Here is a 24,547-nt window from a genome sequence, read left to right on the forward strand (position 1 = left end):
TTTCGAAATCAGTATTTGGCCATAAAATTTTCAATTTTCACTTGAAAATGAATTTTGAAATTTTTCGAAAATTTGAAAAACTCCAAAAAACTGTTTTTCAAAATTTTCACTCAGATCACACATAAAACTTCAAAAAACAACCCAAAATTATATTCATGTCCAAATACAACTCTAATTTTCAAATATCATTTTCACCCGAAATTTTCTTTTCACTTTTTTTTTGAAAATTTACAATTCTTATGTCCAAACTCCCACCAAGTCAAATTCTTGATATTGTAGGGAGCCCTGGGTATGGAAATATTCTTGGTTGGGAGCGTTCCCTCTTGAATGGAGTCCTATGCGGCGCGAAACCAGATATAATCGAACTCCAATGCGAGTACCGGACATCGGACGAGAATAAAAAAATCTTGGTATTGTGGTACCTTTACCACCACTAAAAGCTAATGACAAAAACGGGGTAAAATGTTAGGTATGAAAAAGCAATTGAGTTGTAACAATCTTTACCAATGGTGGGTAGTTAGATTAAAAAAAAAAAAAAGTGCATGTGGCAAACTGATAAAATTACAGCCAAAAAAAATGAAAATAATTGAAAGGTAACTCTCTTACCAACCAGTCACTACTTGCACTTCTATTTGTAGTATGTCCTATTTCTCAGGAAACTACCACGAAACCCTCAATTACCTGCAACCTATAGGGGTTGATGGATATTTTGAACAATAAGTTTAAGGGCTCGTTTGTACGAGGGATAAGAGATAATTAATTTCGGGATTAAATTTAAGAATATAAGTTTTTCTTGGGTTTGATTGAGATAAAATCGTGATATAACTAATTCTGGGATAAGTTATCCGGGGATTGTAGTGTTTTTTTATCCCCATGAAAGGATGGAATAACTAATCTCGGAATATTTAATTACAGGATAACTTATTTCCTAACCAGACGATCCCCAAGTAAAACAATAATTACGATACATAATATGTGTGTGTGCGCGTGTATATATATATATATATATATATATATATATATATATATATATATATATATATAATTTTATATTTTGTTTAATAATCTAGAATTTAATATTTACCGATTCAACTAGTCTGAATTCAGATCGTAGGGCCAATTAAAAGGGAGACGCTCTCTACCAAGAAATTATTCTCGGTACTCTAATACAAAAATTATGTTAAGGATAGAGAAATCTTACTTATCCATCACATTCCTTGATGGATACTAAATTTAACCCAAAAAACTGATTTTTAAATTTCTATTTCAAAACTATAATAAGTTCTGAACTAAAAATATTATATAAGTTAAACGTATCAAATTTAAATCTTAAATCAGACTCTCTCCAAATTCAAAAATTTGATAAGTTGAGCACAAAAAATATTTAAAGTTGAACGTATTAAGTTTAAATCCTAAGTCCCGACTAAACGCCTAATGTTAAATCACCCACGGCGTCTACCTTGGAGGGAACTAACTCTCTTAGGAAAAATGACATTGTATAGCTACTCTCAAAATAATAGCTGAAAAAAGTATTATATTTTTTCGGATGTCGAATATAAATAACTTTTGGCACGGGCTAAAAATAATAATACCCGCTCTCGGGCACTAAGGTTATATTCCCAAAGCCCCACACTTCTCTTAACTCAAAAATAACATTTCTTTATTTTCTCTCTCTTTCTTGAGAGTGATAAAAGCTTAGAGCTTTGCCTTTGCTTTGCTCTCAAGCTTAGTACTATTTGTTACTACTAATAGAAATGGGTGCAAAGAAGTTACTGGTTGTGGCGGTGGCGGTGGCGGCTGTTCTTCTCACGGCGGCGACGGTGGTCGGAGTTGATGATCAGGTGCACCATGTGGTCGGAGAGGATAGAGGGTGGGACCCATCTTCTGATGTTGCTTCTTGGTCCTCTGGTAGAATTTTCAGAGTTGGTGACAAAATCTGTGAGTTTTTCTTCTTCTCCTTTTTACTCTATAATATATTCCTACATATAGTTTATTTTTTATACATTAGTAGCGTAAAAAAAAAATCTAACATATTATTAAAAAATAAATATATGTAATTGTCTATAGAAAAACAACAACAACATCCCAGTATAATCCCACATTTGGGGTCTGGGGAGAGTAATATGTACGCAGACCTTACCCCTACCCGAAGGACAAAGAGGTTGTTTCTAGGAGACCCTCGGCTCAAGACAACAACAAGAGATTAAATATCTATAGAAAAAGTGAGATTAAAATCTAGAACATAAGACAGATTTCCACAACAAATTAAATTTAATATATTAGAGTGCAATATTAATGGAGACATACGTCGTTAATTGTTGGGATATTATTACTTTTAGCCCACACCAGAAACTATTTATATTCTGTAGCCGAAAAATTATATAAAATTTGTATAATTTTTGTATATAACATACAAAATGTATATATATAAAAAAAATATATATATTTATTCGGCTATTATTTTGAGAGCAGCTATACAATGTCATTTTTCTGCTATTGTTGTTGTTGTTATTATAATAATAATGTAATAATTCTTCTAACACAATTAAAAAATGCATTGTTTGGTCTGATTGGTTTCAACTTATTTATCTAGATATAGGGTATCACCTTATCTAGTTAAGATGATAAAATGTGGTTTTGGTTGTTTCAAAAGAGATTATTAGGTGTTAAAAGCAATATATTTCAAATATTTTGAATTAAAAGAAATATAATCTCCACTTTTTATGTATAACTTTGAAATACAACAATAGTGTACTCAGTGAAATTTCACGAGTGGGATCTAAGAAAGATAATGTATACAAAGACCCTATCTCTACCTTGTAAAGGTAAAGAGGCTTATTCCGATAGACCCTCGGCGTGAAAGAATATGTATAACTTTTGAATGTAAAATTCTATTCAAAAAGTTCAAAAAACAATTATTCAAAATTACGTGAAAAATAAAGTGAATTTGCTCTTGTACTTTGAACTTGTGAGTATTTATAAAATAAAATAAAAAACTTTTTTTCATTGGGTGAGCATTTGAATATTAAAAAAACATGTTTTCTATTGTGGTTAGATTTTCGGGGAGTGTTCTGAAGAAAAAGGACAAAGATAAGTTATTACACGAAGTCCCAAAATAAAGTAAAAATAGAAATCAGGAAAATTGGCCCACGCCTTATTTAATTATTACTAAAAATATAAAGTATGTGACTTCCGAGGATTAAAATGTATGGTATTATCACTTTTAACCGCGCTAGAAACTATTCAAAAAAATATATAAAATTTATATAACTTTTGTATATAACATACGTAATGTATATATACGATTATTATTTTGACAACAGCTATACAATGTCATTTTCTCTAACATGTAACCAACCATACTTTTCTATGCCCCTTTTTCTATCTTTATGAAGATTTATTAGTAATTGGATTTTGAGATTATTATTTATCTTGCTATCCCAGTAGTTTTTTTTCTGTTAGCATTTCTATAATATTTATCATTTTTTTCAGAAGTATATAATATCAGTCAAATAAGCACCAAAATGATACTGTAGAAGTTGAAAATACGATCTTGTATTTATAATATTTATTCTAAAATTCATCTAAATTGATTAATATTAGTTTGGCCGTCAATGCATAAATGAAATGAATCCAGTATTAAAGTTCCATATAATTTTTTGAATATTTCCAATATTAATGTCTCAACTCTCATAGGTTAGGTAGAGAATCCAGTCTTTAATTGTACCATTTGAATTTTGAACTATAAATAAAGTTAGAGAGTGAATAAAGACAGCCTATTTTTGGGATAGTTTGGCTTAAATATTGACTGCGGGGAAATTTCTTGGAATTACTCGAGGTGCGCATAAGCGGGCCAGAACATCACGATTATAAAAAAAAATTAATTACAGAAAAAATTATCCCCCTTTTTAAACTATAGTAGCGAATGGTCTCTTTCACCCATTACTACTTTGGTGTCTCATTATATTACAACAACTACCCAGTAAAATCCCACATAATGGGGTCTGGGGAGGATAATGTGTACGCAGACCTTACCCCTGCCCCGATATAGGCAGAGGGGCTGTTTCCGATAAACCCTCGGCTCAAATTCGTGTCTCATTATACGTTATCTCTAAATTGTCAAATTAGAATTTGCTAGGATACGTTCTATTTCATTTTATGTGGCGCTATTATAATATTAAAAGTTAAAAATTTATGGTTAAGGATGGAGGGATCTTATCTATCGCACCACAATTCTTGATGGTGGCGAAAATACGTGAGTTATACCACTCAGTAAATTATAAATCACTTTAAATCTTTGTTTTCGAGAAGGGATAATCAACTGGGCAAATATCGATAGAAACTTGAACCGTTATACAAGTATGCAATTTCAGAGAGCACAACAATCGAAATAGGTAGTCTGTATTGGCATCAGATCTATTCTCATATTCCGATCTTTTCGTTTTTTTACTCATTTCTTTGCTTAAGTCTCCCAACTATATTTCAAAATGAATTGGTTATCAATAAAGAGAAACGCTTGTCAAAAATAGTTTCCTAAAAAGTATATTATTATATCATTTACATATTACATGAGCAGGGTTCACCTACTCTGCAGCACAAGAGAGTGTAGTGGAGCTGAGAAACGAGGAAGAATTTACATCGTGTGATGTAACAAATCCGATCAAGATGTATACGGACGGCTTAGATAAGATCTCACTCGAAGGAGAAGGAATCAGGTACTTCGCTAGCGGGAACACAGAGAGCTGCAAACATGGGCTGAAAATACCTGTAAAAATCCAGCCCAAAGAGCAAAATGTGGCCCAGAATATTGGATCAATGGCTGTAGCTTCTGGGCCAACATTGCCTTCTGCTTCATCAAATTTAAATGGGCTTTCTTACCTTTTGGTTGTTGGATTATCAATCTGCTTTTTGGGCCTTTAGATGAACCAGTTGTGGGTTATGGACTCTATTAAGTAGGATCATTAGTAGAAAATGTACCACTCTATTTGTACTGTCTATTGTCTTAATTTCTATTGATTTTGTTTTCTACATTGTTTAAGTGAAGTATTGTGCTTGGTTTTAAAGGGGTGAGAATAAAACATCACAATAATTATCAATACATCAGACATATATATTTTAATATGTTAATATGTTTTCCTTCGTTTTGGCCGAATTTGGGATTCGCGCCGGTTACCATGTTACATTCTTGCTACTTGGTTGCTTTATCTTCATTGCTCCTTGAGCCGAGGTTCTATCGAAAACATCCTCTCAATTTCTATGAGGTAGGGGTAAGGTTTGCATGCACACTATCCTCTTTCCAGATCCCATATACCCCATTTATAGGATCAAACTGGGTTTTTTTTGTTGTCGTTGTTGTTGTTCACAAAGGGTAGCAGGTAGTCGGGCATTTTTCGTATTCGTCTGGTTTTATTAGGGCTCGTCTATTAGTATCTTGTCGTTGTTCTTAGATTGCTAGTATTATGGTTGTTTTCTTACTATCTTCCGCTTCGGTTTTATAGTATATATTGCTTTCTTCCTTCTATTTTTTCAATTCTTGGTATTATTTTTTGGCCTTTTTTGTTGAGATTTTGCTTGTTTCTATTTATCCTCTCGAATCGAGGGTCTTTCGAAAACAACCTTTCGGACTCCATTAATGAAATAGATAAATACGAAATGATTCCTGATAGAACGTCTTACTTCATTTGACGCACATCGAACAAACCCCTAGTAGAAAATTAGTTCAACTAAGTGAAGAGCATGAAAAACTTGTACATACTATTTGTTAACACCACAACCAGAAGACAATTAATCAAAATTGTTATTCACGTAACACTACTCCGTGTTAAAATGGCCAAGAAGGCAATTACAATACAGATCTGTCGCAATAGAAGTGTGCAGGGATGAGGCAAATACACAATAATTTAAAAAAATTGGGAAGACTTGTAACTTTGGATTTCTTGTCAAAAATTATTTTGGCCGAGTATTGGTCTCTGTTACTGTGATTTCCTGTTCAAGAAATAATCTCCAACACTCAAGAAGACATGCTTTCCCAGAAACACCTCAACTGGAGGCTGATTCTCAATGCACTTTACTGTTATCTGCAAGGTTGCAATAAGTGGTGTCAAAAATCAATTTGTTACCTTCCTCAACCAAAAAAAAAAAATGGGGGTTGGGGTGGGTCAAGAATCATAGCATTAGCTACGTAAAATGCAGGAACTCTAGCTGAATTATGTGTCGAATTGTGTTACCATCTCATTTAAAAGCTTCACCATTCAACATAGTATCAACGTAGGCAAGATGTCATGGGTCTCAAATCCCACCACCACCGCCGCCACCCCACCCCCCCCCCCCCAAAAAAAACAAGTGTTCTGCCCATTAAATAAGACTTAGGCTCATACATGAGGAGGCGTATTGAGACATAATATAAATCAAGTGATTAAAAGTATGCTCGGATACCAAGTGATTAAAAGTATGCTCTGATAAATAAGACCTATGAAACATAATATAATCAAGGTGATTAAGAGTATGCTCGGATACCAAGTGATTAAAAGTATGCTCTGATAAATAAGACCTATAAGACATAATATAATCAAGTGATTAAGAGTATGCTCGGATACCAAGTGATTAAATGTATATTCTGATAAATAAGACTTATGAGACATAATATAATCAAGTGATTAAAAGTATGCTCTAATACCAAGTTGAATTTTGTGACCATCTAAAACTTAGATGAGATGGTCACATAATTTAGCATTATGAAGTTTTTGTGGTACAAACCTTGCCCTTTCCTTGTTGAAACTCTGACTTCAAGTTATGGTGATCCCTCATCAGCAGGTATGTTTGTAAGCCTTGAGAATACTGTGTGTTTCCTGCAAGATGAAGATGGTTTAGAAACAGAAAACCACCTCAAAATCACTAAAATTTCCGAAACAAGAATCTCAAATGCAACCTCCATATAAAGCAGTGATGGCATCTGAATTAAACACTAGACTTGGTCTTGCTAACGTAATCACAAACGACAAGCTGGAGATTCCATGGAAACTCTCTTCATCAATTGTCATCTGCAACTTACCAAACTTGTTAACCGGTGTACAAGAAACTACAGTAATATTTCATAAGCGACAATTTTTCATTCTAATTGTAAGAGTTGAATTCAAGGGAGAAACCAGCTCTAAAATTAATACACATAAACATGGTACACTTGGATAGAGCTCACAAAGACCTAAACGAGGAAGAGGAGTCCGAACTTACTGCATGTGATGGGATCAGGTCGGCAGGAAGCAAAGGAGACCCAAGGGCATCTCTAATATATGATTCCTGTAACGCCAAAAAAAAGGTGGAGAAAGGAAGAGACAAACATGTTAGGTTTTGGCAACAGAAGTAAGCATGCACCAGCCTCTAAAGCCTGATGGGGCACTGAGCTACTCAGTAAAGGTAATCAGAAATTTGTGCAAAAGAATCAAAAAAGAAATATGTAGAATATGGCTGACTAAGCCCAACATATAAGACAGAAACCCAAGAATCTTAAAGTCCACAGAAACCGCTTCTTGAAGAACATTGAGCTACATGAATAATTTATTTTTTGCAGAAGCGAAAAAGCCCCTCTGGGCTCCAACACTTAATGATTGTCATCCCCCTGGAACTTCACTTTCCATTAAATAACCCTTTCAACCTCAAAAATAGATTAGTTCTCTTTCTTAAAGAACTATATAGTTTGACCATATGAAATTTAAGTTTTCAGTCTCTTCAGACTCTAGATTTCTCTATCAGGAAGGGCAGATTTCACAGAGCGAGGTAGCTAAAAAATAGGAAACATCAAGTAATACTGTGGACCTCAAAAGTTACCTGGGACTCCAAAATCTGCTGAGAGACTGTTTTATCCTCGTCCAAAGATTTGAAGAAGACCTCTACCAAGTCAGTGGGTTCAAGCGCGGCTTTCTTTCTCAGTTTCTGTATCCTATTCACAACCTGCAAGCAGAGTTCGGCATGAAAGCCACTCATCAGGAATCTCCCAACACAACAGTAACCAATCAAAATACAAGTAAAAACTCGATAATAGCTGCCATTAATCGCATTGGGAATGACTTCGGAATACCTCCCGAGCAACTCCAGCCTCAAACAGTGAATCATCAGTACGCAAATCCAGTATCACTAAAACATCACCTGTATGTGCAACAAATGGATAAAACTATAAGAAATCAGATGAAACATAAATATCTAAGCTCGTGAAGGAGGAGATGCTCACCGTCCCCTGCCGCATCCATTTCATTCTCTTTCCTATTATCAGGACGCTTGAAACCCCGAACAATCTACAAGTGCATTAAAGATCTTATGCAAAAATAATAATTATAGTAATAATGAGGTTATAATAGTAGTAGTAGTAGTAGTAGTAGTAATAATAATAATAATAATAATAATAATAAAATAATAATAATAAAGAATACTCATCATAATCATAATAATAATAGTTCAAGCATTTGATGCAGTGCCAGAGGTGCACAATAAGCAATGAAACCTCTTCCCGAGAATTTTGAATATTAAGATGAGCAAAATAAAATCGAAACTCCTGCTTCAAATCAATATTGCACTTGTCTGTTGTAGCATCCAAAACTCATACGTATTAGGTACTTTCTATAGATATTTTATTTCAAAGTTTTACTACTTTATTCAATGACAAGAATTAGGAGTCTAGAATATTTAGGAGTTGGTTCTTTAATCCACTTCCTTCAAAATAGAACTAGATCAACTTTGAAATATAAAACCTCTATCTTAAAGATATTTTGACTTTCAGCTTTCATCTTCTTTTTCAACAACCATTATAAACAGCAAAAACAGCCCTTACTCAAAGACTTCTCCTTGAGGTTTCCTTGAACAAACAAAGGTTTTCACACGAACCAAAGTAAAGCACTTCCTATGATATCTTACTTCATCATTAATCTCTAGTGGTTTCAAACCCATAGCATAAGATTATGTGCTAGAAACAATTTCACCACATACTTCAAAACTAGATAGCTAGGACCAATTTCATGCTTATATTCTTTAGCAGCAACCTTATTCAACTTTACCACAATTATTTCAATAAAGCTTGTGTCACAGTAGGGAAAATACTTCAATCAACACAATTAAAAGAACCAGATCATAAAGAAAACATTTCTCAAGACTCAATGTATCTAACCTGAAGATACTGAGCCGAAGTACAGAATAACATATTAACCTATCTATGAATTACTAACTTGGGCCAGCATAAATTTAAAGGAATCTTTGCTTCTTCAGTTGCCACTTTTTCCTTCATTTCTGGTCCTGACAGGCAATTGACCTACTCTACCTTTGTCCCCAGTTTTGGTATACCCAACAAAGAAAACCCATAGCAGATAAAGCGTGGGTTTTAATGAAAAAATGCACAACTGGAGAAAAAGTAAAATATATATATATATATATATATATATATATATGTAGTCCAAGACCAATAATTATAAGCATGAATAACAAATATATGGACAAAAAAAATTGAAGAAAAAATAACGATAAAGTGAAATATCATTTGTTCAGTGTCTCATTTTCAGGATTACACTCATTGGCAAGGAAAAGTATGCCTTAGAGCCTTGATGCGACACTAAAGCGCCCGCAAAGCGCGGCGAAGCGCTCAACATGTTTTGAGCCTCGCTTTATTGCATAAGCGCGCTTTAAGCGCGCCTTTGACAACACTGGCGAGTAAAGACTATCAAAAATCATATTCACCTTGATATCACTAAGCTTCAAAGTGTGTGAAGCGACAGTAATTTCTCCCGCTTTCTCAAAAGCAATAATATCTTCTGTTGACATGGCCTTAACTTCCTTGGAAACAACTCCCATCGACTTTCCCAGCCTTTTTCCTAACACACTGAGGTAACGACCAGTTAATGAGGTTAATTCAGAGAACAACAAATGAAGACAAACTTGGCACATAACATCTAGATCACCTGAAATCTGGCTCTGCGCGCAAAGAAGCATACTTCAACGTGTCATTGCATGGGACCAAAGACTTAATGTTTAGCTCCTCGAGCACAAACTGCATCACAAAAGCAACCAACCATTAAAAATTAAACAAGATACATAATACAGAAAACATAAAGTAAAACAAAAACGAACATAATTATACTAACGCAGGAAAATAGACCATTTGGTCAGGTTTATGATAATTATACATCATTACTCTAAATGTTGATATTAGATAATTGATCAGATATTCAGTTCTGTTGAAGTGAGTTACCAGCTCAAAAAGTAGGACTTCATCTTCATCAGCCAAAGTTTATTGTGAATAAGGAACCCAATTTAATCAGATAAACTTATTAAAACGGGTACCAAACCCAAACCACAGAGGCCCTTCAGTAAATACAAGTATACAACTAAATTACTGCAAAGTGCAACTGTAGAAATATTTTTCTTTAGATGCGATCTGGTCCTAAAAAAACGAAAAAAATCAACCTGGGACAGGAAATCATCAATCAGGAAGGAAACTGATTCCAACATAAACACTTGAAGCCTCAACGATAAACAGGTGAGGTACATAAGCCCATATAAAGCAGAATGGATATAGAGGATTCATGAATTGGCTCCTACAAGCTTGACATTGAGGCATAGCAGTAGTTATTGTTGCTGTTTGAGAGAAGTGGTTATTGCTAACGTATATCACAAAAAGCCTAAACCTTTTTATGCTTATCTAGTTATTGCCTTTTGGGGCATAAGTGCAATGTTCCAAAATCTGAAAATCGACAAACGTCCTATTCAGGGGTTTCCAAAGCAAAAAAAAAAGTTTTTTTGGTTTCGGAGAAAAAAAACAAAAGACAATAGGAGTGGCAACTTTCTAAGAAAAAACCCAATTGTTTTCATGTCAAAACGGGTCAAAAATTTCTGCTTCTTTCCTAATCACTAACATATTCTTCAATAAAATTAGAGTATTGCTACCTATGTGAGGAGAAGCGCTTCCCATATGCTGCACCTAGTTTTAGGGCTTAATGTTTCATATAATAAGTTCCTTTAGCAGCACTGTTAAACCACCATATGCAACTCACGCCCCAAAAACATCATTCCCCCCCCCCCCATGTATGTTAAGTGGGACAGTAAGCTGGGATAGGTTACACACTCTGCTTTTAGCACTTCCACTCCAGCAGCCTATCCATCCTCCAACTCCCAAATTGTTCCGTTTCTCCATTCTCCAACCTACCTCACCTGCACCTCTGAATTCCATATTCTTCCTCTTTTGAGAAAGTTTGTTTCAGAATACCTTAACTAGCCAAGATTCATTTCGTTTTAATGCTGAACTTTAACTAAAATAAAAATGATTACTGGTGGAAATAAAACCAAACATGAAACACCTTTCAGTGACCAAATTGGCCTTACCTTCAGAAAAAACAACCAACAACGGAAGGCAAGAACTTGGGCATGCAACTCACTATTGGTTCATTTGAGTACACTCAATGTGCTTGTTAATTAATTTAGCATTAGTAGATATCAAATTGCACAAAAAATTCACTTAAGTATAAATGTGGAACTGCTTTTGGATAACAAACCTAGAATTGACTCTCAAATGTGCTCCGACTTTATCACATTAATATATTAATTAACTAAATAGGAATAATAAAATAATGTCGTATAGCAATAGAATAATTGTTTAATTAACAGTTTAAAGGCATCAGAACGGAAATGCATGTAAAGCTAAGACCATCACTGACCTCTCTAAGTTTGCCCGCAATATCATCAAGGAATTCTGAATCTGGATGTACAACCACCATTTCCCTGAAAGAAGACCAGACCAACATGAACTTTTGCTTTTTGTTCTGTGGGGATGGGGAAAGAGAAAAGTGCAGAGGCTCAACCTGAGCGGGGTTTTAAGAGGCTTATTGTGACGCTCACGAATATTCCGTGCAAGGTCAATAATTGTCATCATCCTATTAACACTCTGCTCAATACGCTCCCACCTCTGAAATGATTTTAAACATTCATGAAACAAACTTGAGCCAGAGAAGATAGCAAAACTCTGCACTTCATATTTGATGAACGGCAAGAAAAAGTAGGAAATCATATGTACCTTTCCTTCCACTTCAGGATAGCTGCAATAGTGAATGCTCTCCTCTGATCCTTTGCAAACTTTCCGCAAGTTTTGGTAAAGAACCTCAGTGAAAAAAGGAGTTAACGGTGCCATTGCTTTACATGAAGTCAAAAGCACCTATCATATTGAAGACTTAATGTGTTAGAAAGCACTGGCAGAACAGCTCCAATTCATAGCGGGACAAAAGTATTAAAGGCACAACAAAGAAAGAAGCTACTTCTTGCTGCGACTTGAGAGTGGGCTTCAAGCCCAATATTCATATGAAATGCATCAAGTACCATAACATATGAGTCTCATTCATCACATATTTCTTCCATACTAATGTGTAATGCTACACCGATTCGGTCACAAAAAGAACTTAACAAGGAAGAGTAAAAGTTGAATCTTTGAACATAATCAGGCACAGATCCCAAAACCACACCATCACAGTACATAACATGTGAAGCTCGAGATCTACTAAAACAGTACGAGATGGAAGCTTACATAGTACAGAGTTGAAAGAGCAGTTCTGCAATCCCCCTCACCAGTACGGCCTTTTAGCCTCTTCCGATTGAACCGCACATAGATATTCGTTAAATTATCAAGAAATTTTAGGAGATACGGAACCACCTGCAAAGACGAGGGATAGACAGAACATTAACATGGATTCTCTAATCTCATGTACTTGCAAACTAGAGATATCCTATAACCACACAGTTCGACAAAGAAACCATGTGTTCCCATCTGCTAGGTTTTCATCTTTAACTATAGACGTGAAGAACTTGCAGATCACAAATTTCAACAAAGAGACCATTCGTGCCTATTTGGCGAGTCTCCAGCTTTAACCACAGAAAAATCTGAGAAATGTCTGAGCAATAATATGAAATACAAAATATGGTTAAGCTTGTTCAGACATCGATAGGTTTCAACACAAACATTTGTAGGAATCCGCTTTTAAGACATCTTGGATAAGATTACTAGAGTTTCAGTAAGCACCCTGGAAATTGTTGAGAACGAGTTTAGATTCGATATTCCACAAGATCGGAAAACTAACCGTGTACAATCTATAAGCATCCATTTCCTGCCGGACGAAATGCACTAAGCTCTGAGTTGCAGAATTGATCCATTGATCTAGGACATTGGATGAACTCTGCAAAGTTTTTTGATCAGTGGGAATGAATGGTCCAAACCCATCAATTTCAAGTCTTTTTGCATTCTGAACAAGGAACCTATATGCATTGTACCATGGCAAGAAAACATCTTTCACCTGCATTAATATCATCATCTTTCAAATTAGGAGAAAACAATTTAAAAGCTTTTCCAAAATAGTTACTACAAAACTGATTAAAATCATAGAGTTTGAGTGCCACCATATGTAAAGTATATACTTTACCACAGCAAAAACTCCGTCTTTCTTAAAACGCAGAGGTTCAGCACGGACAACGGGAGAGTTTATCAGGTATAAACGTAATGCATCCTGCACAAACATAAGTTCTAGACTTTCACTAACAACCCATCAGTCAGAAGAGATCAATCAGAAGAGCAGAGCACCACATATAACAAGTTAACAACTAAGAAAATGAAGAAGCTCATGATTGGCACAACTTACAGCTCCATAATCGTTGATAACTTCTGATGGTTGAGGATAGTTCTTTAATCGTTTACTCATCTTCTTCCCATCCTCAGCCAGGACAAGACCATTGCAAATGAGGTTTCTAAAAGCAGGTTTCCCAAAAAGGGCAGTAGAAAGGACCATAAGGGTGTAGAACCTGCAATACATAAGAACCTTATAGATTCCACTATTTGAATTTTCTGTTTTCTCTGACTTAAAAAACATGAACAGAACTAAGTTCACAGCAGCAATAACATCAGGACATCAGAAACACTAAACTTGGCAATAATTCTCGCAGCATAAAAAGAGGTGAAATTTTTAAGCTAAAATTGAGAGCATAAGGACATTTGACCACTGCACTTGCCAACAAGCATGGGAAACAATATTAATATAGAATAAAAGGTTAAACGGCAAAAAATGCACCATCTGAGTGCTCTCTCTCTCTACGAATCAGAGAAACTGTCTCTCCTTTATTTCTTGATAGGTAAGAAACTCTCTTTTTTATTAAGTAAGAATAAAAGAATATATATAGCACCAAGAATCAAAAAGTATCAGACATGCATACTGATTTAACTTGAATACTAGCAAAAGTCAACTATTTAACATCTATCAAAACGTATCATATCCTCATTTCATCTAATTCATGGTGGTACCAACTAAGGACAAGAATGTTGGCAATCGAAAATCTCCAATCTGAGGGTCCAGCAGGAATAAGCTCATGGAATTTGTTGCGACAAGCATTATCTCTAGAAGAAGTCCAACTTAAACCATAATTCAACAGTCAATATCTTCCCTAGGGTTACATAGCTTTATAGGAAGTAAGATGATGGGGAAAGTTCTGGCTGGGGTCCGCATTCAGAAAATTCATGGTCAAATTGATAGAGAACATAATCAGAATATACATACCATCCACGAGTTTGATCGAGACCTTCTGCCACAAAATGACCAGGGAAATTGTTCTCGAAGAGTTCAACATTCTCAAAAGGATAGTGGATATAAGCATAAGGCATTGACCCACTCTCAAACCAGCAATCAAATACCTGGATAAATACAACAAATAGTTTTGTCACAAAGCAGAACACAAAATTGAAAAGAAACTATTGAAAGGTACAAGCTCATTCAAAAAGTTTGAAAAGAGAGGGCATTAAATGTGGAGATTCCGTTGAACCATTACGCCTGAGTGCCTAAGCAGGCAGTTCAACTTTTTTTTGATAAGGTAAATTGTATTAATCAAAAGGGAGAGAACTCCCGAATACAAGAAGTATACCAAAAAGTAGAGAATTTACATCAGAACATGATTCTCTACAAAAGACGCCCAATCTTCTATACAAATAGGGGCTATATGAGTGCACCAAAAAGCGATCAAAGATAAAAGACTATTCTTAAGATATGAAAAAGGAGACTCAATCCCCTCAAAAGCTCTCCTATTTCTCTCCCCCCCCCCCCAAACTATCCACATGAGAGCTAACGGGGCGAACTTCCACGCCTTTTGCTTTCTTCTTCTACGGAAACCGGCCCAGCTATATAGCATTTCCTTTACAGTGCTTGGCATCACCCATTGAACACTAAAAATATATATATACTCCAGAGTAGTACAATTGATTTTCAGCTTGCAAAACATTGTAAACTATTAGAACCTAAGTAAAGAATTTCTATTTAGATAAGTGGAGCGATGCACAGTATCAGCCCTCAACAGGCACACAGCACCTCAAACAACCAGGAGAAAAAGACAAGCTCAGAACCAAAAAAAAAAAAAAAAAAAAAAATAGAGAAAATCTTGTAAGTGGCAGTCTGAGCCCTGAGGCAGCAGAAACCCGTTTGTTTCAAGTATGAATCATTACTGCTCTCTTGACAACCCAATGATACATGAAAAATTCAATCTTCCTGGAAAAGATCTTTTTTTCTTGATTCTTTTCTCAATCAAAATGTGTAAAACACATAATTCTGACAATCAATGACAACTCAAAATTTCTTAAAGATTGAACAAATAACACCTTGAGAATGTAGACAATACTGAGCAGCAAAAAGCAATAACGCACGCTGAGGTAAAAATAGAGTTCAATTTCTCGATTTTTTCGCATACAGCCCTGAATCAACAATTACAATCTTATCCAATTCAAAATCAAATAATCTAGAGGTTTCACACGAGAACCAACATTTCAGCAAACAGAATCAGCATTAAATCAAAATGGGCTCAAACTGTTTTTCTAGCTCATTTTTTTCTTTCTAACTCGTTGAATGGGCAAATATGTGAAATCCTTTATTTTATGCTTTTATCCCAAAGGAAAAAAATCATTAATTCGCAAATTCATTCAGCCTCTTCAGAACAAAGAAGCAAATAACATGAAAATATATCTGCCAGAAATACTTGAGTCTGATAGATACATCAAATGTGATATTAATGCTGTGGTAGCCTACTGCTAAATAACAGATTAACTGGTCTTACATCCTCCACACGTCGAAGAACGCCGAAATCAGGCCCCCGACTGGACGGAATTGTAATGTGATCAATGTTGTGACGATGCAAGTCTGTCACCTGCAAATTGAGGAAGAGGAAAGCCGTAGAAGTTAAGAGGCGACTTCATAAAAAAATATAGTGAATTATAAGACGGTCATAAACATAGAATGCTGAAACTAAAACAAGTATTACAAAATGTCGGTAATGAAGGCAGAACCTTAGCACCAGAAAGCTTTTCCAGTTTGTCAATGGAGTCCATAACAACTATCTCCTCACCATCCTCGCTAATCCACACAGGAAGAGGAGTACCCCAGAACCTACTTCGGCTAACAGCCCAGTCTCTTGCATTTTCTAACCAATTGTGGAAGCGTTTTTCCTGTAATAGAGAACACAAAATAAAACTAAGATCAGGATGAACTATTGGGTTCTGACGATTTCTAAAATTCTAACAATCAAGAGCTGTTGATGAAAAGTCAGTTATCATTCATATTCTGCAAAGCTTCAGTGAATTAGAAAGTATATGAAACCTAACTCCCAGAACTCAAACCTGGAAAAGCACCTGAGCTTCAACAAAAATGGATGATAGCTAAAACCTGACCTATCTCCACTAAAGTAGAATGTTACTGACAAAATACCAGGCTCAGCAGTGTTGTAATCCATCATATTGGACTGCAGAATGTGGAGTTTAAAATAGTAATTTTACTCTGTATTTAAAAGCCCTCCCCAGACCCCACTTTGGGATTTTGCTGGGTAGTTGTTGCTGTTTTCTCTGTATTTAAAAGGCGGAGGTGTGGCAAGAAATGCTTTGCCTAAGTGCCACGGAGCATAAGCCCAATGAAACTTCGATGTTTTAATATTTTAAAACATAAATATTTTACAATAAAGAATATATTCAAATTTGAACAAAATTCAGAAGGAAAAAAATCTACAAAGCTAGTTTAACATCTAGGCAGAATGGCATATATTCTAGGATGTACGAGGCAAACAATCCAAAATGCTAGAACAATAAAAAAAGCAACGAAATCCAAAATGCTAGAACAAAAAAACCCTATATTAGTTAGAGTGAACCCTTAAAAGAAAATTTCAAATGAAAATATTCTAGGATGTACGAGGCAAACAATCGAAGTAACGCATGCTGGGGTATTATTCCTGTTGGGGCACTAGCCCGGTCTGCCTCACACTACTGGGACAAGCCCCAACTCACCTTGTGAAACATTAATTTTTCTTATATATTAATACAATTCAAAACATGTGCATATCCCTAAAGGTCTAATCTCATACGAAGATTGTTCCATGAGAATCTTTAACCAGTAAGTATTTTGTAGTAAACTCCAATAACTCCTAAAACAAAGTAAAAACAGAGAGACCAAAATGGAGTAAATTAAAAGGTTTTTTCGAGGGTAAGGAAGCAGCTAGCATGTGGATGGAGTAAACAATGAATAAGGCCTGACAATACATAAGCGGAACCAACTCAAACCAGTGCAACAAAACCAATACACGGTACTTTTTGATTGAATTAGCCAACAAGAAAGCTAAAGGCAGAAAGGAAATAGTAACCTTCACAAAATCAGGAACCCAGTAGGTTTGTTTATTGTTCTCTAGCAATTGATCCTTAATTTTTTCCACCATAATAAACCTGGCCATACGTACACCAACAATACCATTCCAAAAAAACATTAATACAGAGATTAATAGATGCATGACAGCAAAAGAGAAAATAAACATCGTTGGTCATCAAAAAGAGAAAATAAACATTACAAAAAAACGAAAAGAACATTAAAACAGACTTGCCAAAGTTCAATATGCAATGTTAGGTGCTGATAAAATTCATGAATTTTTAATTGTCATGAATCAGAAAAGGCAACGCAGCAAATCAATCAAGATAAAAGAAGACGTTAAAAAGAATTCATAAATACAGAAAAATGAAAACAGTGCTTAATAACATATAGATGGGCCAAAGCATACTTTAGGTGCTTGAACTGTTGATGATCTTTCCGCTCTCTTTTTTCTTAAATATGGTAAATACCCCAGGCGCCAAACAGTGGTTTTTTCCAACTTGCTCCTAGGTGACTCGAACACCCAAACTGATCATTCAAGTTGGAGAGCCATTTCCGCTAGGCTATCACTCTCATGCCAATCCTTCCAACTTATCTGAATAAGTAACTATCTCTCTTCTCTCACTTGCATTGCAATAAGAATGAATGCAATACGATTACATATGTATTTTGCATTACAAACTCCTCTTTTCCATTCAAAAAGGCGAAGCTTGAAACTCAAAACTCCTCTTTTACTTCCCTTCGAAGCAACATAATTGACACCTAGTCATCAAGATCGGTTCACCTCTTTTTACAAAATTAAACACGGTTAAAACTTATGGTTTGTAAATATCAATTCATTATGGCATACTTTTTTTTTTGAAAAGGGTTCATTATGGCATACTTACAAAACTCTAAATGCATGTAATTGCTAAAATGTAACTACCAGCTTTTATTTTCATCTTGTGAACATTATGCTTGTAACCTCTAATGTTAAAGACGTAGTTTTCCTTTGAAATATTAGGTTTTTCCTTATTGGTAACCTTCCGAGTAGATGTAGGACAGTCAGTACTTCTCCAAGGACTAGATTGTATTAGCTACAACAATCAACCAATAGGAGAGGTCGAGCTGCTACCACCAACATTCGATGACAGTCAAAACTTTATATTAGAGAACTATTACTCATGAAGAATAGCAGAGCTTCTAGGATATCCTATATTACAGTTAAAAAGAAACTGAACACCTGATAAAAATCTTGGTTAATGTTCTTTATCAAAAATAAACTTGGTTGATGTTCCATAGAAGGAGATTTATGAAAAATAAACATAATACTACTATAAGAGGAAAGTACTCACCAAGTTTTGGACATGGGTTTTCATGTGGATTGTAATCTACTAAAAAAAGGATGTATTTCTATTTTATTCGGCTAACATCAAGGTTACAGTTCCGCAATACTCATTTCACACAAAACGACTACTGACAAACCAAACAGTGCAATTAAAAAAGTTAAGGAATCAACACCAGCTAGATTTTCGTGGACCAATATCCTTTAATAAACCAATCCCAGCCGCTTAACATCCGCAATGATGCATCAATCTTATGTAAGTCACACTGAGATTAGAAAGGGCAAAAAGGAGAAAAACTACATAGGGAAAGAAAACAAACAAGCTCATTCTCATTCCAAAAGGTCATAATCTCATAGGACTAATTAAATACTGCATCATAAGACAATAGAAAAATAAAGGATAGTAACAGTGTTTGATGCACGGAATGATCTGAAGTATGTTACCAGCTAGGAACTGCTCTGTAAATCAGAGGTGTGTCAGATCTCCAGCAAAAAGGGTATGAATGCATAAACTTTCCAGATTTGACAAGCCTTCCTTTCTCCTAAACCAAACAAAAGTATCTTAAGCATGGTTGTTAATCAAAACTAAATATACGACCATAAATATATAAAACCATAAACAAACAAACAATAATTCCTCACTCAAATTAAGGGCAAGCTACCTACAAAGTTTATGGTAAATCATATTCTCTTTGATGGCCGTCGTCAGCCAATTTTGTTCGTAAAAATTAAAGGCACGTACATTATAGTGCCACAAAAAAAGAGGAGTATTAGAGTCTCTTGCCTTCACTGCTTGAGTGATATCATTATCTGCCTCCTTAACATATTTTCCTCTGAAGTCTGTAATTCTATCAGTAAAGTAGCCATTATCATCTACCGCCACAATCAGGCTCTCCCCCTACAGAAAACAAAATCCAATCCAATCAAGTCAATTTCATTGGAGTATTATGATAGTAAACTCGAAAGCTAATAATTCTCAAAAGAGCTCAAAGTCACAATGTTATTAAAAACAACAAACCAAAAAAAGGCTGATTTAGTCAAACATTTGGGGGAAAGGCTTGTAGGTACAACATATGCCATATTGTTTGCAAAGAAAGGGCAAGAAAAATGCTGTAGTCCACACTGTACTTCCTTTAGCAAGAGAAACATGAAAATCTAGATACTAAGTGGTTATGAAAAGGGTTAAGAGAGACCATCTAAATGTCGAAGTAAACAAGCACAATCAGCTCCTAATATTTTAACAAGCCCCCAAGACGTTATTCCAGTACATTTCCCAGGAAGAAATGGTGGCCCCAAGTCAGATACTGCATCGAAAAGTAAAAGTAGTAAATTCGTGCAGATCCTGAAACTTGTAAGAACGTACTACACGGCCAAAAGCTAATAACATGGCATATAAGTTCCATAGCAAATATACAGATGACAGAAAATGAAACATGTACTCTATTTCAGGCAATAGGTATCATTGCAGAAATACTATGAAATTCCATAAGTTTTCGAACCTTTTTTATTATGTGATTTCCAATACAAACACGATAATCGTCCTCACCAAAGGCAGGAGCACAATGAACAATTCCAGTACCACTGTCAGAAGTCACATAATCATCCGCAACGACTCTGAATGCTGTGTCAGAAAAATCCTTGAAGTAATCAAATAGTGGAATATACCTGCATTGAATATCTACATGTCAACCTTCCTTGATAAAATACCTAATGTCAACCTTGAAAGTCAGTACTGGCATTTAAAGCTAAGTTCACCACTGAGCCGATCATTAGCATCACATGCAATAGAAAAGCAGAAAAACCTTAAATGTGGGAAGGGATTCATATCCATCCAACAAAATGGCCACATGTATTAGAAAACAAGACAATGTTGGTGCTTAAGATACAAGAGAGCACACTGGGTCAAGATAAGAGGTCAGAGGTCGAGGTAAAAGAAAATACCCAAAATTTTCACAGCTATATGGTTCAAATACCATAAAAACCAGCACTTACGCAACGCGTATAAGCCCTTCCACTACAGCTACCTTCTCTGATTGCTTGCCTCTATCTTTCTAGCTTAAATTAAGTGAACTCTGCCATGCCCGAAAAAAGTCATGCTTAGCAGACCACCTAACCACCCGATCAATCAATCAATCACCATCATCCATCCAACCACCAAAATAGAGAAAAGGCTGTTGGCGGACTGGTTGGAGGGGGGTATAAGCAGGTCATTGCCAAGCAATACCATTTTGCATATTCTAAGAAAGAGATTACCACTATAGTACTCATCACCTTCCCCATTTCTACCACACAAAAAAGCGGCAGCAAAAGGGAACAACGAACAGTAACTGATGGAAAGGATCCTAAAAATAAGATAGCACAGACACACACGCATCCTAACATGACCAACACTACCTCATTTGACAATTGAGTTGAACTCTTAATTGAAAGTAATGGCATATTCCTTTCTTCACGTGAAAAAAGAAATAAAAAAAGAAAAAGAAGTGCTTCATTTGACGATATCCCTTGTCTTTGACAATCTGCTTTTGATTTTTCTTTTCTTTTCATATTTCAGAGTAAGGTTATTTTCCTAATTAGGCAAATCCAATATTACAAGCAAAAAACAAAAGAAAACACTTGGTATCATACGCATAGAAGACTCTCCTATAAGAGGAGGTAGAGAGGTGTGAAGTCATACCTGCTAGGCAGCTAATTTTTACGAAAATGATAAGAAGCAAATACATCCATACAGTCAACAATCTATCAAAATTATACGTGTTGGCAAGGTCAAGATCATAGGAAGAGGCAGAACAAGGGAGAGATCTTATTTGAACGAAGACGATTCCAAAATAAAGGCATCAAAAATTGACCTTTCAAGGGGCTCGAATAATTGGAGTCATAGCTGGTAAAGTCATTAAACATGTTCAACGAAAACAAACCAAAAAACCTAAAACAATTACCAATAATCGGCTTTTATTTACAATGTGTAGCATATGAGTCAGGTCAAATATGAATCAGTATACAAGACAGAAGACATGTAAATCAAATTAACCTCAAATCAGAATGTAAAGATGGAAGGATCACTTTTTATCAACTTTCATTCAAGTCACTAGCTGCCATATTGCAGGCGCCAAGAACAGAAAACTTTGTGCAGCATATCAATGACAAAGTTCAAGAATGCTCACTTCTTCCCCACAAGGGACGACCCAGAGAATTTATCCACCACCTCATAAGTTTCGACATTCTGTGATTTACCACCAGAAGGCTTTGACTTAGAATTTGGATTTTGAGTGTCAGCAGCAGGTCCATTTGGGGTGACCTTTTTCGCCTTCTCAACTGGTAGCTCGGCCAATCGAGATTCTGCCACCACATAAATCTTCCCATTGAATTTGTTGCGAACCTGATCGTTATTATCAAATCAACATTAACAAGCTTAGATGAAAGCAAATATTTCCAGATCTACAAACCTATTACATACCAATAAGAAACAAATATAATGTGTCCTTTACTTAAACTGAATAAATACCATTTTCGCAAGACTTGTACACTCCAATTAAATGAATGTAAACAAATGTACAATTTGATTAAATATAATGAACTAGCAGTACAATTGATACATCTCAGAGCAAGAAATTAACAAGAACTGAAGACCTTTGACTTTATAACAACAATACTAACCGTGTTTGAAGCACTATAATAAGTTAAAAGTAAAAACAAGCCCTTCAGACTCCAAAAGTACAGTAATCCAATTAAAGCAACAATTCACTTAGATTTCAAACCAGAAGCTTTACTAAGGACTAACCTTGACATATACAAAATTGGCGTTGACACAAAGAGCAAGATTACTAGGAAGGGTCCAAGGAGTTGTTGTCCATGCCACAAAGGACGCACCCTCGGGATCATCAACTATCGGGAAGGAAACCATGATTTCAGGGTCACTTACTTCCTGCATCACACCCGAAAAAATCACATAAATAAGACATCACCAGAACAAGAGAAAAGGATTGCACTTAGTGCACTGCTAAATGATTTCCATTACATACCTTATAATTAGAATTAGCTTCAAAATTGGATAATGGAGTCTTCAAACCAGTACTATAAGGCATAACCTGCAAAAAGAAAAATCAGGAAAAGAGTCAAGTTTCTTTCAAACCCAACCACATCGACATGAGCCAATCTGCTCCATTCTTAGGACAGGTTTACCCGGCACCCCGCACCCCTATTAGTTTAGCATGCTCGTGGGTGGATTAATCGAGCTAGTACAAACTAGGCCCGACAATTGGATAACAGTTTAAGAAAAGCACAACAACAACTTTGCCTCAATCCAAATGCTCAACACATAATTCTTTTAGATTTTCGTTTTTTTAATGACAATGGTGTCCAGGCCAGCTTGTGCTCTCAACTAATTCTTACTAATTCCACAAGCACTTGCTATTGTTGACCAGGTAACTCTGCTCATCAAGGCTTAGACAGAGTACTCAACAAACTGTTCTTCTAGATTACTTTTTTCTAAAAATGCAAACTTTTTAATCAAGGATCATCCTGAATTATGCTACAAGCTGACGAACAAGAAAAATAACAAACCGTAAACCTCTATAAACAAGATCCTTCTGAAACAACTGAGCAAAAACCCACCAAACACTTGACATTAATCAAGCTAGTATTGGTTTTACCATGCTTGCGGGTTGCCTAATTGAGCTCGCACAAAATAATCCAGACAGGTAGAAAACACAATTTACGGAACAACAGCTCCTACAACCACTACTACTACTTTACATCAATCCCAATACTCTACAACTTGTTTTATTTTTAAAAATTCAAAAAAAAAAATACTGCTTTATAATCCAGCATCATTTTAAATTACAATACAAGTTCAAGAAAGAACAAAAAAGGACAAACCTTGAAACCTCTATAAACAAGACCCTTTTGAAACAACTGAGCAAAGACCCACCAAACACTCTCCATGAACTTCAAATCCATAGTTTTATACCCGTTCTGAAAATCAATCCACCTCCCCATTCTCACCACTGTCTTCTCCCATTCCCCAACATACCTCGTAACAATAGCTCTGCACTCCTCATTATACTTATCAATTCCCATTTCAATCACTTGGTTTTTAGTCTTAATCCCAAGTTTCTCGTCAATTTCGTGTTCAACGGGTAACCCGTGACAATCCCAACCGAATCTTCGGGTCACATGATGACCCGTCATGGATTGGTACCGGGTCACAATGTCCTTAATTGTACCGGCTAAAATATGCCCGTAATGAGGCAAACCCGTCGCAAATGGCGGACCGTCGTAGAAGATGTATTCGGGTTGATTTTTGGTTTTTTCGAGCTGAGTTTCGAATGCTTTTACTGAATCCCACCATTGGAGAATTTTCTCTTCTTGATTTGGAAAGCTGAAATCTTTGCCTTCGCAGACGTCTTCCATTGCTAGGGTTTAGAGAAATTGGTGTGATTTGGGGATTTAGGGGAGGCTAGGGTTTTAACTGACGGAGAGAGTGAGGAAGAAGAAGAAAGGAATTAGAAGGTACAAGTCTTGATGCAGAGAGTGCAAGAGTGTGTATATA

General features: G+C 35.6%; 2 protein-coding genes across 3 annotated transcripts; one reads left to right on the forward strand and one right to left on the reverse strand.

The window, feature by feature from the left end:
- The first annotated feature begins 1,615 nt into the window (after nucleotides 1-1,615).
- Nucleotides 1,616-5,098, forward strand: LOC104211936 (mavicyanin-like). 2 transcript variants are annotated; one of them, XM_009761078.2, is made up of 2 exons: nucleotides 1,616-1,938; nucleotides 4,577-5,098. In XM_009761078.2, the coding sequence occupies exons 1-2, from the start codon at nucleotides 1,755-1,757 to the stop codon at nucleotides 4,918-4,920; spliced, it is 528 nt and encodes a 175-aa protein (XP_009759380.1). In that variant the 5' UTR covers nucleotides 1,616-1,754; the 3' UTR covers nucleotides 4,921-5,098. The 2 variants fall into 2 exon arrangements, with proteins under 2 accessions (XP_009759380.1, XP_009759387.1); XM_009761085.2 differs by having other exon boundaries at nucleotides 1,641-1,938; nucleotides 4,595-5,098.
- Nucleotides 5,099-5,728: 630 nt separating this feature from the next.
- LOC104211948 (isoleucine--tRNA ligase, cytoplasmic) lies at nucleotides 5,729-24,547 on the reverse strand. Its single transcript, XM_009761098.2, has 27 exons — nucleotides 23,875-24,547; nucleotides 23,019-23,084; nucleotides 22,778-22,921; nucleotides 22,161-22,375; nucleotides 20,496-20,661; nucleotides 19,781-19,894; nucleotides 19,441-19,538; nucleotides 17,674-17,752; nucleotides 16,334-16,492; nucleotides 16,105-16,194; nucleotides 14,565-14,698; nucleotides 13,656-13,815; nucleotides 13,440-13,523; nucleotides 13,101-13,313; nucleotides 12,551-12,676; nucleotides 12,047-12,184; nucleotides 11,835-11,938; nucleotides 11,691-11,754; nucleotides 9,939-10,027; nucleotides 9,718-9,859; nucleotides 8,225-8,288; nucleotides 8,075-8,142; nucleotides 7,825-7,947; nucleotides 7,231-7,296; nucleotides 6,929-7,040; nucleotides 6,757-6,848; nucleotides 5,729-6,077 (listed from the first exon to the last, which is right to left on the reverse strand). Exons 1-27 carry the CDS (start codon nucleotides 24,406-24,408, stop codon nucleotides 5,973-5,975), a joined length of 3,549 nt encoding a protein of 1,182 aa, XP_009759400.1. The 5' UTR covers nucleotides 24,409-24,547; the 3' UTR covers nucleotides 5,729-5,972.

Source organism: Nicotiana sylvestris, chromosome 5 (assembly GCF_000393655.2).
Source record: "Nicotiana sylvestris chromosome 5, ASM39365v2, whole genome shotgun sequence".
NCBI classification, from domain to species: Eukaryota; Viridiplantae; Streptophyta; class Magnoliopsida; order Solanales; family Solanaceae; genus Nicotiana; species Nicotiana sylvestris.